Source organism: Emydura macquarii, unplaced genomic scaffold (genome assembly GCF_026122565.2).
Source record: "Emydura macquarii macquarii isolate MOO-44397 ecotype Brisbane River unplaced genomic scaffold, CSIRO-AGI_Emac_v2 contig_1363, whole genome shotgun sequence".
NCBI lineage: Eukaryota > Metazoa > Chordata > Testudines > Chelidae > Emydura > Emydura macquarii.
The window spans coordinates 1,507,501-1,527,633 of record NW_027131500.1 but is presented as its reverse complement, the minus strand read 5'-3'; the positions used below and the strand labels follow the sequence as shown (position 1 = coordinate 1,527,633).

Genomic DNA, 20,133 nt, shown 5'->3' with positions numbered 1-20,133 from the left:
ATACAAGCAAAAGCTCTTTTTGCCAGCATAAGCTGCATCTACACTAGGTGGGTTTGCCAGTTATTGTTATACCAGAAGAGCTAGACCAGGAAACCTTTTCTACTATAGTCTAGGCTTTAGAAAAATGAACTTCCCATGTTACTGCTATGGAATATTAACCCTGAAACATCACCGAGAGGAACAGTGATGCTTTACACACAGAGAATTTGAATTTTTGTACCAATATAAAGGGTGACGTTTATTTTGTACCTGATGGGAAATATGGGTTAGAAAAAATTCATTATCTTTCCGATTCAGAGGGGTGTATTTGAAAGGTAATGATGCCATATGACAGATGGGTCACAAAAACTTTAGTTTTGAAAGAAAAGTTATTTGTTAATTTTTAAAAATTTCATGGTGAATGTTTTGGATTCAGTTTGCTGCTCATAAAAGCAATAGCTTTGTATAGAGCTCAGCCACTGTACAGAAAGTGCAGGTGATGTAAAAATTTACTAACACAACTCTTCCAATGCAGTTGAAACTTTATTTGCTAAACCCATTCTATCGAAGACCTTTTATTGAAGTCTTTTGAGCAGAGACTTGCAAATTCAGTGACACTGCGAATCTTAATTTTTGTGATGTAGACAAAATGTCCAGCTGAGACTAAACAGGAAAATGAAATGATCTAAGCAAGAATTTGAACTCCTGTCTTAAAAAGTGCATTAACGCATTGTACCACTTATAGTTTCTAACACCCACCCTTACTTGTTCAGTGTTATAGACTTCCATTTAGATACCATATGCATGTTTATAGACCAATTTACTTCTAATTCTTTTTCCAAGTTTAACTTACCCTCCATCTCCATTGCTTTGAAATTTCTTTCCCAGTATTTCACATTCATACTCATTAAGGTGTACACAGAGCTCAGTCAAAATATCTTTAAATTCCTCTTTGCTGACAAAGCCTGTATGATAGGGGTCTAGTTCTTCAAACTCTTTCTTGAGATCATCCCACAAATACTCCACCTACAAGAAACAAACCACATTAAACCTGTAGTGTTCAAGATCTACACCTAATCCTCTGACTAGCACTACAGTGGATACTCCTCATGCAGTGACCAGAATGCTGCCTTCCCGCTCATTCACCTAGAGGCTTATTTTTTTCTAAGGACATGGGTGGGACAGACTCTGTAGTTATGGAGTCAATAGGAGAGATATTATATTATTATTATTATTACAGATATTATTTTAGTAACAACTCTGCACATCCAGAATAACTGCACTAACCTCGGTAGGGTTACTTTGGATTTTCTAGTGGCATATATCAGAATAAGATCTGTGCCAATGACATTTCTATGGTTAGCAAACCTATAAATCTAATATTTAAAAGTGAGACCTTGGTCCGAACTTGATGAGTGAAGGCCAAATTCTGCTTCTGTGTTTTTGTCCTACCTTTGGGAAAAAAATCAATGTAAAGCTTTTAAAATTAAATTTAATTTGAGATATAGATATATAAGGAGAGAGAGAGGACAAAGATGACAGAGCTTCTCATCTAGCCATTCCAGGCATGAAGTGCTCATGGTCAATTTCATAATCAAATCGTCCTTTCAGTGGGAATAGAAAATCAGGGAGCTCTGGAAATTGAGTTTCAACACCATGGAGTTTCCAACTGATAATCCCATCTGGCTGGAGAGACCTGAATTGCCCCTATGGAATAACAGTTTCTTTTTAAACACTTTTAAAACATTTTCTTTTTAAATTTAATGATGGAGGGGCAGTGGCAAACCCACAGATCTGCAGGGGGAAAGTGAAAGGCAAAAAAGGGAGGATACTCCCCCATCGTCACCTATATGACAGCTCAGTGCCCCTCTTCCCTTGGATACTGTCCATCTGGTGTTTTCCTAAGTTAAAGGTAATGAAACCTATCTAGTCTGGCTGCCAGTATGAGTCAGCACAGCAGCTCTGCATTTCCATGCAGGGACCTGGAACCTGACTTCCCATCACAAACAGATTCTGTGCACACAGACACAATCATTTGCAACCTGCCCCACACAAATATTTTCTTTCCTTTTATTAGACAAAAAAAGTTCTGGTCTCAGCTTTCCTTTAAACTCATCACCATTCTGTTTGGTTGTTGGGTAGTGTAAATTTTATAATTTTTTCTCAGTACACATAAAAATCTCATCATGCATTTTAACAAAAAAAATTTGCAGATTTCTGATCATGCGCCAGTTGCCTACTTTGGAAATTAAGTCCCAACTTACCAATTTTATTTATATTTTAGGAATAAAATAACTACACACACTGCTGGAACTTAGTTCCAATTGGCATTACTTCTTTAAACTGGAATAGCTTACTTTTGCTCGCACCCTGTCCACAAGAATGTCAGAATCACAGCTGAGCTTTTTAGAACACAGCCTGAAGTTATTGTCCCCTTTTCTGGGAGGACTAATTTTGGCATTGGGGAAACACGAAGAGCTGGGGGAGTAGCCAAAGTGTCTCACGAACTCCATGAAGTCAAGGGTATTGTCCTGATTTGTAATTAAAGTTTCCCACAGCCTGCGGATTTCACCTCGAGATATTTCAGGTTGGATGTCGAACCTTTCATCAAAACATTGAAAGAGAGAAATGTAATGACACTAGCAACAAAAGTGATAATAAAAGTAAGAGGAAAAGCAGCAAGTTATTCTATTTACTGGCCAAATCTTAAAGTGCTTACTCAGCAAACATCTAGCGTGGTCACTGATATCATTGGGAGTTTTGCTAAGTAAGGACTTCAGCTCTGCAGCAAGAGGTAGCAGAATGGTAAAATGATGAAAGACAGTTATTGCTTGCTGGAAAAACCCCTCTAGGGCAGGTCTTCAGCTGGTGGAAATGAGTGTAACTCCATGGAAGTCACCATCAGCCAAGAATCTGGCCCTAAGTCTTCACGGAAGTCTTTACTATTAATAACTACTAGACAAAAACAGTTTCACTTATCTAAGCTAGAAAAAAGAGTTTCTATAGCTCATTATTGTTTCTAATTAGCCATACCCACTGTTGCTGTGGTTTACTGCCCAGTTACTCAGTGTAACCTATATCTGTGTTCAATAAATTTGAAAGGTAACATCTTTTCTGGTTGTAAAATAGAAACCATTCAGCACATTACGTTAAACGTATTGAGGAGGCGCCACAGTAAGCCAGTCTCCTTACCGCTTCAAGAGAAGATACATAGTCTCCTGAGTGAGGCGCTGGGAGTTCATTTCATCTAAATCTTCAAACTCTTTCTCTATTGCTTGGTAGCATTTATTAAGGAAGCTTTTAATAATCTTGAACAGCTTGGGGGAAAAAGGAGAAAGATGGGAAGGTTTATAAACAGAGAGACTTTATTTGTAATTATTCTGACACAAATGTCTCCTGGAGTTTTTCTTTCAAACAAGGAGCTCTCTGGTGGTTGGTGACTATGGTCTCACAACAGCATGATTTCACCACTCCTTCCAGGCTTCATAGGAATTATATCTGCCCTGTATTCTGGCTGGCCATGAGCTCCCACACAGATGACTTGTGCCAGGAGCAAGAGTATTACAAATGGAGGCCCTGATCCTGCAAACACTTACACACATATTTAACTTTATGCTTATGAGCTACTTAACTTTATTCATGAGAATATGCATAATAAGGGTTTACAGGATCAGGGGTTAGAAGGGTGCAGAGTAGCTCTGACTTGATCAGAGAGTCTGTAGTAAAATGTGGACCATCCTCTCATTTTTTCCCTTACCCCACAACTCCATTCCAAGGCAATGTGCAGAGGAGGTTCTGTAGAGTGTCTGCTTTTATTATTATTTATATGGTACTATAGGTGAGTATGGCATTTTACAGGCAAACAAAATAGGGCCTACATTTTGCTCTCATTGACATGGCTATAAAACCAGCAGCAGCACCATTGATTCCAGTGAAATTACTCCAGGATTTATACCTCTGCAACTCAGAACAAATTTTGGCCCATTAGAAATTGCAGCTACATGTAGGGACACGTGCATTCCTGTGTGGGTAACTGAATCTATTGTCATCACCATAAAGACAGGATGAAAGAAAGCCACACTACCCAGTTTGCACTAGGGAGGACATAAGGAAAAAACACTGGGTTTCACAAATCCAGTTAGGAGGGTATAATGTGCCTCTGAAGTTGAGACAACTAGAACAGGTGGTCATCCCAGTCCTTGGCTGCCATCCAGAATACAGTTCATGGCTTTCTTGCAGAATTTTGATCAAGAAGGGATCGGATCAGGATAAGAATCAGTTAATTATGGAGCTCTCGAGGTCCCTTCCAGCCCTACATTTCTTTGATTCTATAAGATGCTCTCCAAAACAAAATAGCGGATTGTGTGTGTTGCCTGTACCTGCCTTGGAGTTCTTCCACAGGTGTATTTCACTTTCTGGTTAGGTATATTTTCTTTCTGTTGCTGCCCATCTTTGTCTTGGTTAGGCTGACATGCAGAACTTGTTAGAGATTTCTCATCAAAGAGACTAGGCAACCCTCTGCTAAAAGAGAAGACACAGTTAATTTAACCTGACCCGCTCCCTATCACTCACTGGTGTGCCCTGCCTCTCCCCTTGTCAATATGTCAAAATCCAGGAAAATGTCCGAGGGGTAACCAACACAACTATGGCTTCATGCTATGTTGCTCCTGAAGCGGTAAACATAAGAATTGCATTGTTTTATATTTAGTTGTACGGTTTTATGGATAATACAGCTGGCTAAATGCCGCCCTGATTTACACTATATATAAACCCAGGAAAGTGGAAGGGCTGCCATGGTGCCTGCTGCCCCTTCAGGGCACACACTAGGGCAAAGTCCAGTGTACCCTGAAGGGGTGGCTTGTGCTTTGTACGCTCCCCAGTGGGAGCTTCTGGAGGTGTTATGCCTCAGGATAGCAATTTAGCCTCATGCAACCATTGCTCTCAGCCAAGCACAGGGACTGTATTTGGGTTTAGCCCCTACATTGGGATACATGGGGCAGGGCAAAATCTAACCCAGACTATGTACATGTTCAAAGTGATGTGCAGGGTTTCAGCCATGCAAATCCCTTTGGCTTTAACAGGAGTTGCATGACTAAAACTGAGATAAGAAAAGCTTTCAGAAAAATAAAGCCCAAAGTGTAAAATGCAGAGTGTCGAGGCAGGACCCCCACCAGTGACTGGCAATCTGGCCTGACTTTCTAACTGTTCAGTGTCACCTTTACAGAGTGCATTTCTCCTAAGTGTGTGTTATTTACGACAAAGCAGGCTGTAAAATAGATTTTAAAAACACTGAGATTCTCAAGGCAGTTTAGAACACAGAGATATAGGCAACTACATGGTGGGCACAGCTACAGTCCAGTAGGGTTAAAGGGGAGACAGCCCAAATTCATCCAAGACCTGAAAATCTTGACATACGTAAACCCTACATGCATTAGATAAAAAGGCCAGAAAAAAAGGTGCCCCCCTAATGAGGTTTTTTTGCGCTTGGGTGAACGAAAGGGCTGCTTCAGGAGGCTAATAACTGAAAACCTTCCAGGCTTTTGTCCGGAGAAATGGCAGGCACTTTCCATCCCTTTGAAAAAAAGAAGGCCTTTCGGAGTCTTCACGAGAGATGTGGATTTTAGGGGCGACCTTAGGTCATACAGAACTAATCAAGCGAAAACAATAAGAAAATTAGCCTGACAGTCAGCAAGTATCTGAGGACTTTATCAAAAAGAATTAGGAATGGACAAATTCACTGGGAGCAAAGGATCAAATCTGCAAGGTGGCATTGTGTGGTGGGATTAAATTATTTATTCATTGTTAATTTATTTATTTATGTATGTGCAAATGACCTAGCTGCTGCAGGTGCTGAGGAGTTTCTGAAAAGGCCCAGTTTTAGAGCCAAGGCTAGAATATTGGTCCATTTAACTCATTCTTTTCCTTAAGGCGATCAAACAGTGACTTTTATCTAGGAGATAGAGCAGGAAAAACCATATGTGTACTAGGAATGATGCGGAGTCTGAGCAGGCTAAGTACCCACGTATTTCAGTCTCATTCAGGAACGCCAGGGGACGTTCCATGCAGTTTAATGTCCAGCAAATTAGCAAATGAATGCTTATGTCAATATGTGAAAAATCCCTAGTTGATTTAAACAGATAAAAAGCCTCTTGGGAAATAGCAGAAAATGCACGCTTTTTCTTTTTTTTAAAAAAAGAAAGAGAAACAGTACTTAAGTTTTGACTGAAACTTACAATAGTTGCAGAAAACAACAATTGTTTACATAGATGCTTATATATGTATGAAATATTTCCAGTTCTGCCATTAGAAGAAATGTAAGAAGCTTTTGCCAGCCGCTCTTTGGATCACATGTTTGCTATTCAGAAGAAAACAGCTACAATCTGTGAAAGCTACAGAGCCTCTAAGATGCCATCCCTGTTACCTCTCTTTTAAAGGCCAAGGAGGTCTAAAGACTTGAAGCAAGTCACCCTGTCTCCTGTCAGATGAAACCTGAAGATATAATAGATGGGAATCTTATTTTTCTCCAAGTTTAGACAAGTAATAATAAAGGGTGAAAATTGTCATCTCGTGTTTCTGTTGACCCAGCAGAGCAAAGTCACAGTGGGGATTCTGTGTAGGACATGACCCTGGGGAAAAAAGGAACACAAGCACTCAGCATGGGGGTTGAAGGCAAGAAGTTACACATATTGAAAACGATAGCATCACATCAGTTAATACCCTGTGATGAGAAGTCCTGCTGGTTTTGTATCCTTCAGTAGAGAAATATTTGGAGTTTGAACGTATCTGGTAAGTAAATCTTTTAATTAAATCCCAAAAGGGTTGAAGGTACTAATAAAAGATGGCTCATCAAGGCATACATCAATAGCTGGTGTCAGAGTTTGTAAAACTGCACTGCGATGAACTGAAATCTCACCTGAGATTTTAAGCAGAGATGCAGGCTTACGAAGATCGCCAAGCTGTACAACACATTTGCCTGCTTCTCTCAAAATATTTCCCCTGTTTTGGTCATTCTCAGAGCTTCCACCCTCATCCCAAAATAAATTTCTATAAGAGGAATAGATGGTAATGAGAAAAATGGTGAGGCCACTAAACTGATATTTTCCCATGCTATTAAATATTAAAATATTAAAGCAATTAAAGGCTCATGGACAAATTTTCCTGGACCCACCTGAAAACCTTGGGCACCCAAAAGCCCTGCTTTATCACTAAAAGATTAACTCAACATTTTATTTAAGGGATTGAATTAAATCAATAAATATGCCAAATGGTCCTGTTGCGATTTGTCTTCAAAACAGTCAGGGAAGCTTCTGAGATGTTACAGTATCGCATATGCTCTCAGGGTACCATACTCTAAATGGTGCACTGTGGACCCTGTTGAGCTTGAGCCAGATTTTGTGTAATATGCTTTGACATGGTACTGTGCATATCAGGGTAGCTCTTTCTGATCCATCAAAATATATTCTGTTAGGGACAAATCCTGGGCCTTATTTATCAGTCTTTTGTTACCCAAAGTCCTACACATTCAATGTAAAGACTACAGGATTTAGCCATTATGAACATTAACAACACTATGCATTGCATCCTAGGAATCTGTCCGGATATTACAACACGAAATCCTACTGAAATCAATAAGACTTTGCGGGCCAGCTTTTCAAACATGTGTGCTTGTGTTGCTCCTTCAAAAAATGTGCTACCCCTACTGCATGTGCACAAAATCACATTTCTATAGGGAAAATGGCTGCTGCATGAGCCTCAGAGGCACGTGCTTTTTTGTGTGTATAACTTTGGCCTCCATGTGAGTTGTAATCATTATAACAGGTCTCTCATAATAGGTAAAGTTTAACAACCAGCAATATGAAAAGGAGCTATAATGCACAGTAGACACTTTTCTAAGGCAAACAGACCCTGCAATGCATTTATTGAGAAGGGCCTATTATATAGAAAGGATTCTCAAGTTCGACCCACCCTGCCCTATAGGCTTTTACTCAAGCTGTTAACAAGTTAAACACCAAGTTGCTAAGTCTTAACTGCTATTTTAAACGAAGTTAGCGAATGCAGGTAGCTAACCCATGTTCAGAGAACATCTCTTTTTAGCAATTTAGACACACCCTAGATTTGCAAAGCTCTGCATAAAAATTAGATTAATCACAGCAACAAAATCAGATTTTTACAGTGCAGAAGCCTTAGCTGTCAAAAGTCAGTTTTGAAATCTAACCTTATTTCCTGTTTCTTACATGTCATTTATCCGCCATTAGCAAATATGAACACACGGGAAGCTGCAATGTTCATTCTGCCAACACCTTTAGTTTGTTTTGGCTAACAGGTGGTGCAATGAAATTATGGGCTTGAAGTCTCTGAGGTGGGCTCAACATAGGACCAGAAAGAGAAGGGCTACACAAAGGCAGATTTATGCCACCTTTGCAGCTCCCCAATACTGGAGTTAGCCCCAGCACAGTCTGGAACAGAGGAGTCCCCAGACTTCAGGGGAGTTTTGCCCATTTACACTAGCAAATAGTTTGGCCTAGTCAGTTCAATAGCTGTTTTTCCATCAACTCCAGAAACATAAAGCATAGTCATAAAGAGATTTCGTAAAATAGCGCTCCTTTTCCAGGAACATGCTGATGTCAGTGGGATTGGAAATTATGGGGTGTAAATTTACAAAAGTCACCCTCCCCCACCTTTAGCTACTCTTGGCAGGTGTAAACACCAACGTGCACACTAACACCTATTCACACGCACTCAGGAGGTGAACATCTGCCCAATACAAGCATTATGATTCCACCTACAAACCCACTAGCCTCAGCGTGATTTGCTGGTGACACTCTAATGAATATGTGTGAGCTTCTTAAAACTACATACACAGGAGTTGGAGCGCATGCAGTTGCCTGCAGCTCTGGAGTGTCTGGGCCTCAGCAGAGATGCTATTGAAAATGGCTGTTATGTCAGAGGCTATTACAGACAGCTGCATCCCATTTTCTCCTTTCACAATGTACAGCTAATATTAAAATGATATTTACTGGCAGAAACATAATGGTAAGGCAAACAATTAAACCATTAGGAAACCCCAAGTTAAGGGATAGATTGTCTCTAGCCATTGTGCGCAACTCAAGAACTGCCCTATCTTTGTTTTTTGGGGATAGGGAGAACACACAAACAGAGCTGGCTCGGTGCAGACATGTCAGCAGGCTATACTTTCCCTGCTGGGGAGCTCTGGAAAGGAATGTGCCTCCTGAGATAGCATTACCTGAAGTGATGTGCTCAGCACCATCCCCAACTCAGACCAGTCAGAATCTGGCCTGTGTATCCAGTAACGCAACCAATAACAAAGTACTATGGGATACAATAGAATAGAACCTGAAGGTCTAATCTTGCAATTCTTTCATGCACAGAACTCTCACTAACATTCCCAGTTTTGCATGAGAAAGGACTATAAGATTGGGCTCAAAATGGGTGCCCTGTATGTTTCAACTCTGAATATCTTAGAACTTTATTTTTTTATTTCAATTCTTAATGATCTGCTGATAAAGAGTCTCTTTCTAGGAGAGGCCAGTGGATAGGACAGTGGATAGGACACTGGACTTAGATTCAGGAGACCTGAACCTGAACCACAGACTCTCCAGGATGACCTTGAGCAAATCACAAAACATTTTTCTGCTTCAGTTTCCACATCTGTGAATGGGAATAATGATATCTATCTCCTTTGTAAAGCAATTTGAGATTTACATGGATGAAAACTGCTAGATAGGAGCTCAGTATTATTATTTTAAATTTTCTATAGGAACAACATTTGGAAATACAGCAAAAACAATGAGAGTTCTGTAGCACTTTAAAGACTAACAAATTTAATTTCAGCAGGCATAAGCTTTCATGGGCTCCAACCCACTTCCTCAGATGCAAGTAAGGAAGTGGGTTGGAGCCCATGAAAGCTTATGCCTGCTGAAATTAAATTTGTTAGTCTTTAAAGTGCTACAGAACTCTCGTTGTTTTTGCTGTATACAGACTAACACGGCTACCCCTCTGGAACATTTGGAAATACAGTGATTAGTCTACATTCTGGCCCCATAGTGCTTCGCAACATGAAACCAGGCAGAATTCCACAACCTAGGCCATCAAAATTTAATGACATTGTACTTTTCTATAACATGAAAGGGAAAAAACAGTACCAGAGGTGATCTGATCCTGGATTTGATATTAACTCACAAGCAAGTGGAACTAGAAGTCATGGGGTATTTGGGAATGTTGTACTTGAAGTAAAATTAATTAATTATTGGCTGGTGAATTAATAAAATCTAGACCTTAACTTGTCTTAGCTTGTTCCTTGTGTTACATGTGAAACCTGCAAGAGTTAGGCCCAATGCTGCAAACACTTACACACATGCTTAACTATGCACGTGAATATCACATTGACTTCAATTGGCCTATGCACATATGTAAAGTTAAAGCATAGGCATAAATGTTTGCAGGATTGAGGCCTTAATCTGTGAAAACCAGAAGTCTGTAATAACAAGGTTACAAATAACCTGCGTCTGAGAAGACTCCAGTTTGCTCATACACTTTAAGTTAACTGAATTTAGGATAGTAAGAAAAGATTAAGTAGTGAATTGCAATGCTAAGACACTACCATTACGTAAGGCAAATATTAACATAAGGAAAATAATAGGAGAGTAAATGTGCAAAAGTATTAGTTTGAAGAAGATTGACAGGCATTTCAAAAGGACACAATACTAACAGCCCAAAGAATAATAAGCTCCTAAGGAAAAATATGGATAATAAAAGTGAGCAAGGAACTGAAATGGAAAACAGAATTATATAGGAAATGAAAAAGGTGATGTTGAAAGAAGTAAATAAATTTTAACATGCAAGTGATAAAGTAACAAAGACAAACAAGCCTAGGAAACTATGCTATCTTGAAAGAGCTAACACAAAATAAGGATCTTATAAATAAATCCAGAGAAAGAAATAAGTAAGGGAAGAATCAGAAGTGCTATTTAGTAAGAAAGAAGAATAAACAATAAAACTGACTAAAATAGTATAGATACTAACTACTGTTATTCAGTTTTCAACAAAAAGGTAAGGGTAAAGGGGGACATAATGCAAAGGATAGTGTGGGAGACTCAAGAACACCTGGTAAAGCTAAATCGTTTCCATAGTAAATAACCAAAACAACCCCCCTACACTTGGATAATGTTCAGATTGCATAATTAGGCAATCAAAGAGACATGTAGTGACGAAGTTCAGCTTGCATGTACAAAACCAACTCATATCTTTGGTACGATCTTTAATGTCATGACCACATACCTATTTTTCAAATAATACACTATGATACATTTTTCTACAACCTCAGCTACATAGGTATTACTCACTGGAATATGGATATTCCATATCAGTGGTCAAAAAGGATACAGTATTCTCAACTAGCAGTAACTATCATCTTGATAGAATGTCTTCTTGTGCAAATATAAGAACATAGCATTTCATGGCCACATATGAGCTGTCAAACACTACAATATCACACAACCTTAGATACTGTATATGGGTTTTTTTATATATGTATTTAACATTTTCGTGGTCAGGATGGTCCAGTATACCTTTTCTGATGTCAATATTTTAGCTCCAATTTTGGGCCAGACTTTGGATGCTTTGTGCCACTATGCCAGTAGAAAATGGTGCTGAATCCACCCCGCCCCGCCCCGCCTCCAACAGCTGCTGTAGGGGGTGTGTGACAGAGTGCAGGGAGTGAGTCAGTGAGCCTGCACTCTGATCATTTTGAAGCTGATTGGGGTAATGATCTGATCAGGCTGGTGGGCTAGGTGGGGTAAAAAGTCAATTAGCCTCAACAGCCCAGGGCTGATAAAAGAGGCACAGGAAGGAAGTGCAGAGAGAGGGAGGGAAGAACAGGGCTAGCTGAACCTAGTCATAGAGGCACCTCAGGGTAGGAAGACCTCTTTTCCCCTCTGGTCTTGCTGAGAGGTCCCAAAGCTCTGCACCTATTGTAAATAGGGGTGAGAATGGGGGACTGTGGTGATATTGGTGGAGGGAAACTGAAATAAACTTTCACTGAAGGTACACCCAGTGGAGTCCATGCAGTGCCTGGAGGGAAGAGGACGGGGGCGGACTTGGGCCCCTGTTATAGGCTCTAGATGGGAAAAGACAGTTTTGGCAGTTGGTGCAGTGTAGAGCATCCTTCAGCAGAGAACCAGCAGAGAGGGCATCTCTGCACCACCATGCACTCCTCAAGCTATATCTGAGGATCTGCCTCTTTGGAGGATAAAATACGTACCTTGAGGAAATGTAATTTCTCAGTCAGTAGTCATGTGACTATATGTTTTGTTTTTATCCAGATACGCAGCCTTCTTTAGGTTCATTTTAGGAAATGAGGCAGTGAATTAGAAAGTTAACACACATGCACAGTACAGCTTTCTGTTAAGGACTTTCCTAGGCTTTTTTAAGGAAAGACATAGCAAAAAGGAATTCCATAATCAGGAACATTGTGTTTTGTCTGGACAACACCAGAAATTCTTAAAAGGTCTGCAGGAGGAGGATTATCCTACAAGAATCTATTAACCCCTGAAGTCAATGTGCTTTGTTTGTTTAAAAAATACTGTAGCAGTCTAAAAGGGCACATAAAATACGGTATGGATAAAGTCAAGGAAATAATTTATTGGAAGGAAGGGACTTATTCACTTCAGACATTCAACAAGGAGTAATAACCTAAAAGTAAAATATGAAAATGTTCAAGCTATTCAATAGGAAAATTTTCTTAACCCAGTGATTATGCATTAGAACAGACTATTATGTAAAGGGAGATATCTGACTGTTTCACTGGCTATTGGTTGCTGAAGGTATCCAAGATAAATTACATTAGACGGAGTGGGAATGTGCAATTGAATGTCCTGAACAATTCAGAAAGTCATACTACATGACCCAAGAGGCCTTTTCTAGCCCTACCATCTATGATTTTGTGATCACCGGAAGTCACTTTTACATAATGCAAGAAGCTAGCAATTACACAGATGGATCTCAACCATCTTCTCAGACTCTCAAAAACCTGGAAAGAGATAACATAGCTGAAATCAGGCATCACACACATTCCCATGACAGAGAACGTTCCTTTCTTCTCTAGGAAACATTGAAAGCCCTGGTTGTGATTCGAAGCCAAGTTAGCAAAACAGCATGAAATTAAGATAAATAAATGAAAACATATTTATCAAAGAGATCTAAACTATCCTCTGATTTGTTGTCAACTCTTGTGTAAGTGGCTGAAAACCAAAAAGTGACTGGTTTAATATTCCAAGTTGAGTGAAATTTAAAAAATTAACACTGGTGGAAATAAAATTTGATTTTAAAAAATTGTCCAGTTGTAATAATCTAAACATGATCAGTGGCAGAGCTAATTAATTGATTCTTAAATAACTAGGGACAACTCCTACTCTGAGTTACAAGGGTACCACTGTCAGTGGCTTTGCTTGGAGTTGTCCCCATATAACAGAGAGCAGCTTTGAGCCCCAAATGTTTATATTTGTCATGTATTAACTGTTAAGGGAGTTAGTCACCGGCCTGATGGTGTTGAAAGAGTTAAGGCACACAAAGGCTATAGGGGGGCACTGTCTTCCTGTGCAGCATCTCTGCTGTGCCATACTTGTCTTTATACTTGTTTTCTTCAAGCAAAGCTAGAAAACACAATAATGTTGACAATGTCCCTTTAATTTTTGGCCCTAATTCATAAGCACTCTTTATTTGCTGACAATGGTTAACAAGACGTGGATAGGATCACCATGCTCTTAGATAGGGGTTAGTGACCAGGCAAATTTCTATACAGTGAGACATGATTTTTCTTTACCTGGGGAATCCATACTTGCTTTAGCCTCTGGTTGGGTTGGTTTATGCTGAGGTAGTTGAGAATGAGGGGAAGTAGGTTGTGATTTGTAGGATTATTAATAGAGAAAGGCCCAGACCTAAACCCCAGGTAAATTATTAACACTCCAAAACTTCGGGTAAACTCAAATCCCATCTCCTATCTTGATAATGGGTTGGACTAAAGCCCGAGATCAGAACTTCAGGGTGGTTTGGCTCCAGACTGGAACTTAGTGGCTCAACAAGTTCATCTCTAGTTTCAGATAACAGAAGGGGAGAGGGAAGGGCTTGAGAGAAGATACAGCGGAGAACAGGAGGTTGTTGTGTTTCTCTTTATATATCAGACTTGCCTGACACATTTCCCCAACCATTACTAGTGTACTCAGATACTAGCATCCGATAGGTCAGGAAAGTTAGCAGGGCAGGGCAGTTTAGACAGCAAAACACTTATGCCAGACTGTGTGAGCAGAGGCTATTCTGTAAAATAGTTTTATTATAGGACAGAAGGGCGATGCCACTGTTTTTAAGTCCTTATCTTCATTTTCAACCTGTTCTCACATTAGTCCTTATTACATGGCAATAGGCACATTGGACCTAGTACTCAGGTATCCTGAGCTGCACTTCGCTCACCTGAGGAAAGGGGTGTTGATCTGCTATTTGTCCCCTCCAATCCTCAGGGCAGCCAGGCCCAAAACCAGCCTCTGGCACAAGTTATAGAAGACTTAAGGCTGATCTAATTTTCACCAGCTGGAACAGGGTTATTTCACCAGCCCAGTCTCATTGGACCCCTCCACCCTCTCGCGTTACAACCCCTTCAACTCCCCGCTATCTTCCTACTCTGGGGGAGAGAGGTTTGGAGGAGGGGTAGATGGCATAGACACAGCTATGCCAGTTTACACCACCCACGGATTCTCCTGTGCAAAGGGACTATCCAGCTGCCCCTCACTAGTGCAGCTTTCCAGCGGTTTTGTACTGCAGAATCTGGCCCATTATATGTAATGTCTGTGTCTAGATTAGTTCAGATGGGGAGTTTTCAGTTAAATAAAAGATGGAAAATAAAAGTTAACAGCTGAGTGCCCTAGATTCCTGCTGAGAAGAACTCCTATTTAAGGTTATCTGTAGACATGTGATAGCTGGAATCTAAATACTTGGTAACGTCAATGTCAAAAGATTTGGCAGAGGAGAAGGCTGCTGTTCCAACTGCAGTACTTTTAATAGACCACCTTACTTAGAAACCGATCTGGCTGAACTTCATATAGTTTCTTTTACTGTTGAAAGGACCATTGGCCCTCTCACAGAAAAGGTCCTTAAGATGCTATTGTAATTCTCCAGAAACTCATCTAGCAGATAAGAAACAGCTTGGAAAAGCTGTGCTGACCCTGTTTTAAATAAAAAAAAAGAGAAGAATTTCAAAAAAAGTTAAATAAAACTATTCTTTCCAAGTTGTGACATCCATTTACACTGTGCAGGGAAGTATGTTATTCATGTCCGAAAGAGCTTTATGCTCGTCAGCCTCTGTGCCTGCGTGGATACATTTATAACTCTGGTCAGGGTTTATTCTACAATTGGAAGTGTTGATTCCATCATAGATGAATTATCAAATTGTAGTACACTATGGTTTGACTTTTCTAGGATAACAGACCTGATTCTAACTTGCCAAACCACAGCATTTATTAAAGGCCAAGTTAAACCACAATGTTTTTATCATATGGATGTAGAGGAGATATTGCGCCCCCTGCAGTCATATGCCCAGAACTTCAGTCTTTCACATTATTTCTTCAAATTTACAAACTAGCTACATGTTTATAACTTCAACATCACTGCTTCTCCTATTAAAACTATACCTCTTTTCCTCTCAGGCAATAACCAGCAGAATTTGATTTAATGGATTGTGATATTTTTGCCTGGGCAGAATTCTAGCCATACTTTCCCTTTGCTTCTGCTTTCATTTAGGCAAATAACTGAATCTGAGATTGCCAACTTCTCAGATCATCAACAAAAAACTGCTCCTTGTGTGTTCTGTTGTACCTAAAATAACTTTTACAGGGTCACTGCATAACATTTCCTTACTCTGCAAAAATAAATTCATTGCACAGCACAAATACAATGGAAATATTGCAATTCAAATTCTTGCTTAAAATTTACCATCAGTTATTGGGGGGGAAGGGAGGGAGGATGAGCAGTAGTATTTGTCATTTATTTACCCACAAAAGCTCTACTCAGATGTGTCATCTGGTTTTCTGTAAGGCCCTATTTTTCTACCTAGTTTTACAGCTGCTGTGACTGAGGTCAAGTGATATGTCACTCTGTCAGATCACACAGTGAGTCAGGGGCTCTTCCAGGATTAGAACTATTCCACATGGCCTTCTGAAAAGATTTCTAAGAAATGTCAGAGATGACTGTCCACTGTTTAAAGCATATATTTAAAAGTCTTAGACATCTCAGTCAAAGGTATTGTAAATATGGGGACAAAGCTGGTAAATGCTTGATGGTGGAATTTTAATAATGGTGAACCAGACTCCAGTGCTCAAATAATTAAATGGGTCAACACCAGCAATCCCACGGAATTAGGCGTTCTATTTTGGACCTATTTCAAGACCAGGAAAAGAAGTTTGGAGCATCAGATGTTACTGAAATGGCCAAGGAAGCTATTAGTTCAATGTAGTTTTGGCAAGACCTGAGAGCCAAATGGCTGTGAAATTTACTTAAAATCAAAGTACTCTTACCTATTGGAATCCCTGCCTGCAATCTTACTTAGAATCTGTCCAATATTACAGAGGGGTGATGACTGAAACGGCCATTTTATTTTACACAGTACAGCAAAAAGGGCCTTATATTATGGGTCTCATCTTCTTATTTCTCTGACAACAACATCAAAATACTAGAACCTCCCTGACAGAAGCCGCACAGTACACAAACCAGTTGTCCCAGACCAAACACTTTTTAAAAGTGAAGTCCAAACTTAACACACAACAGTATGCCTTTTATATTCTCAGCTGTTTAGAAAGGGAGAAATGTCCCAGCTGATTAAAAAGAACCCAGCAAAAGGCCCACGCATCACTTCAATCCCACGTACGTCCTATTAAAAGAGTTTTAATGGGATTTAGGTAGTACATGGGTCTAGTGCTACCCTAAACACAGGAGTGAATTTGACCCAAAAAGAAAAAGCTCTTGGCTTAATTCTGTCACTCACCACAAAACAACACGGGGTGAGGTTGGGTGAGTTTTCCCTTTGAAATACCAAGATGGACCAGACTAAGATAAAGTCAATGGATATATTTAAGTCTTCCACATTGTGGACTCAATCCTGAGCACCTACTGAGAGCCCTCTGCTTTTACTTAACTTGTCTCAATTTGCCTTCTTCCATTACACTCTTTATGCATGGAATGCCTTTCCTGAATTAATCTGTAAAGTCACTACCATGTCCTACTTCAAATCCCTTTGCTGTGATGCCACTTTTGCTGTTGTATTGTATATATAGCACATTGTGTGTGTGTGTGTGTGTGTGTGCGCGTGCGTGCATGCACACAGTATAGCAACCAAGGGGACATCAGAGCAAGGGGAAATATATCCAGGGACGCACGCACGGACGGACGAACAGATAGATAGATCATACATTTTGGAAATATCAAGTTTTACATATAGTTACATTATCTACCTACAAATTGTTATTGCTATTACCCTCAATCTCCATCCCCTTTTCCTTACTATTGTTACACTCACTTGTTACAACATCTTATATTGGATTTTAAGCATTGGGGCAGAGACTGTGTTTGTACAGTGCCTAGCACAATGGGGCACAACTCTGGATGCTACCATATTACAAATATTTAATAATAATCAGCACCTCTCAGGATCAGGTTCTTAGTTTGGAGGAAGAAAAGAATGAAACCATAAATCTATTCTGAGTTTGTTGTGCTTACCTCAAAATAGAGAAGGTCTTGCACAAAAGAATCTTCAGGCATGTTACTGGGCCTCTTGATCTATGTTTACTGAAGACCTTGGATGCCAAAGAGTTCCAAAGAAGAATCCCAAGATACTTCAGCTGGAGTTACTCTCCTTTGAGGCAGGAACTATTTCATATGCACTTGTTTTATCAACACAGTCAATCTCTAATGGAATTTTCATCCACTGATAGCCCAACCTTTTAAATATGGAGATTGATGGGTCTTCTCTTAGGTGATTTCAGCAAAGGAAGGGGACCTCTCCAGTTATTTACATAGCATCCCTTCATTAATGGAGCAGTGACAATGAAAAGGGTGCTAAATCCTGTCACATTTCAAAAACGAAAAGAAATGCTAAAATACTAGGAATGTTATAAAATGAACAGTATTTGCTATTCCTGTTGGGTATTTTGAGGACTAGTATCTAGCCCTTTGGATGCTCTGCCCACTTGTAAGCTTATAGATCTGAATATATATGATCCTCTTGCACTGGGCCAAATGCTCACCTCCCCTGTGCCATGAGAAAGGACTTAAAGATGAGCAAAAGGGAGCAGAAAGGCCCTGAAAGCAATGAAATGGGATGATATATGCCCCATGAAGCCCCTGTCTGTATGAACACTGTGAGTTTCTGCTGGATGACAGGCTGGAAGGGGAGCTGAGCCAGAAAATGCCCCTCTGTGCTGCTGCTTGCTCCCCTTCAAACCAAGCAGAAATATTACCAGAGAAGTTTGTAGAAGTTAATACTCTGCACAGCATTAAGCATTGAACTATGCCTTCCATACTCACTCTTTTAGATGGGGTTAAAGCACAGACACCAGAGGGGAGCCTATGGCAGCATGGCTCCTGAATGATCACAATCGTACCAGATCAAAGGAGAGGCCAAGAAGTAATATAATGAGGAGAAGCCCCAGGACTGGAGTTTGTTTCCCCATGAATCTTTTGGCTCTGAAGAATTTGCCTCGTTTTGGTTTCAAAGCCCTTCTCCCATGAGTCAGAGGCTTATGATTTGCCCCATATATGGTCTTAGGGTAAGCCATGAGCTACATGGCATGGTAGGAGAGAGTCTACTTCAAATTGCATGATGTTTGTCACTATTAGAATATGCAGTGATCTTTTAAATTACAGAGTCAAAAACCATGTCAACCATCTTTCCATATGTAGCAATTCATTAAGCAGGACTTCTTGGAAGAAAATGACCTGAAACTACACAATTACAGCTTCCTGTAATTACCATATAACCACCATTCTATAAGCCACAAATAATCTTATATGCCCTCTTGGTCAGATTCCGCTACCCTTGCTCACATTGCATGCACCTTACTCCACAAATAGACCACTGAAATCAAAGGCGACAGAATCAGGCTCAAGACATTTACAGCATGGCAATAAATATCCCATGAAACAATGCTCATCTTATAACTAGATGGCCAACTATTAATATGAAAGCATACATGATATTTGTGTCCTCCAATGCAAAATATTACCAAATGTTTTTCCCTGCTCATACAACGGATGAGTAAAGTATGAGTTAACTATGGCACATGCCACAAGATTCAATTACAGGCACTAAATGAAAAGGCAAATAAAACTAAACTGCCTGATTTTCAGTAGAGCTGAGCATCCACAGCTCTACTGATGTCAAATGAGTTGTGAGTACTTGGCATTATTGGAAATTCTATATCACCCCATGGCATTTTAAATATGTCATGTGAGCGCTATTTCTTCCAGGGCAATTATTTTGTTTTATATGATGCTCCTGGTGAAACAGTGATTTTATTTGTTGTTTTCCATGCAGTAAAATGTGTTGTATAGAAATAAGATCTGGCATAGAAAGAACATGATCATAAAAGGAACTTTACATTATTCAATGACTCATCCAATTTCAACTTAATCCAATAGAAAGGCTTCCCTTAACTTCAGTGAGTGTTGAGTCAAGCCCTAAAAGTATACTGACATTTGTTTGGTGCACATCTCCACATAGAACTATATTTCAGCACATAAAGAAGTGATCTGTTACTTCTATAAATAGGATTAATGGAACATCCCAAGAGAAACATCTTCTGTGTATACCTGATGATGAGCAGTGTGCTGCATATGTTGCCTAGTGGGCCATCTTTGCTAACAGAAGTGTCTAAACCATTCCTGCATTCATATCTGACTCCTAAAGAGGAGGTGTCTCTTGAAAAGATGAGCTTAATTTTCAAACTCAGTCCCAAGTGGTTCTGAAAATAAAAACAGCACTGAAATAATCTCCAGACAGCAAGGCAAATCAGCTAGTGCTTGTCAACTAATTACAAAACTTGAGCTAAAGGAATAGATATGTAAAGGCATTTACTTTACAACAAGGTTCTACCA

At 39.8% G+C, this 20,133-nt stretch overlaps 1 protein-coding gene across 1 annotated transcript in view; it reads right to left on the bottom strand.

Annotated features, from left to right (window-relative positions):
* LOC137155386 (EF-hand calcium-binding domain-containing protein 6-like) overlaps positions 1–20,133 on the bottom strand; it is a 94,451-nt gene that overhangs the window by 7,812 nt on the left and 66,506 nt on the right. Inside the window, exons 14-17 of the mRNA XM_067551585.1 lie at positions 4,359–4,500; positions 3,172–3,296; positions 2,337–2,580; positions 833–1,005 (exon numbers count right to left, since the gene is read on the bottom strand). Of these exons, the coding sequence (XP_067407686.1) occupies positions 833–1,005; positions 2,337–2,580; positions 3,172–3,296; positions 4,359–4,500 (684 nt within the window). The remainder of the gene's footprint in view (positions 1–832; positions 1,006–2,336; positions 2,581–3,171; positions 3,297–4,358; positions 4,501–20,133) is intronic.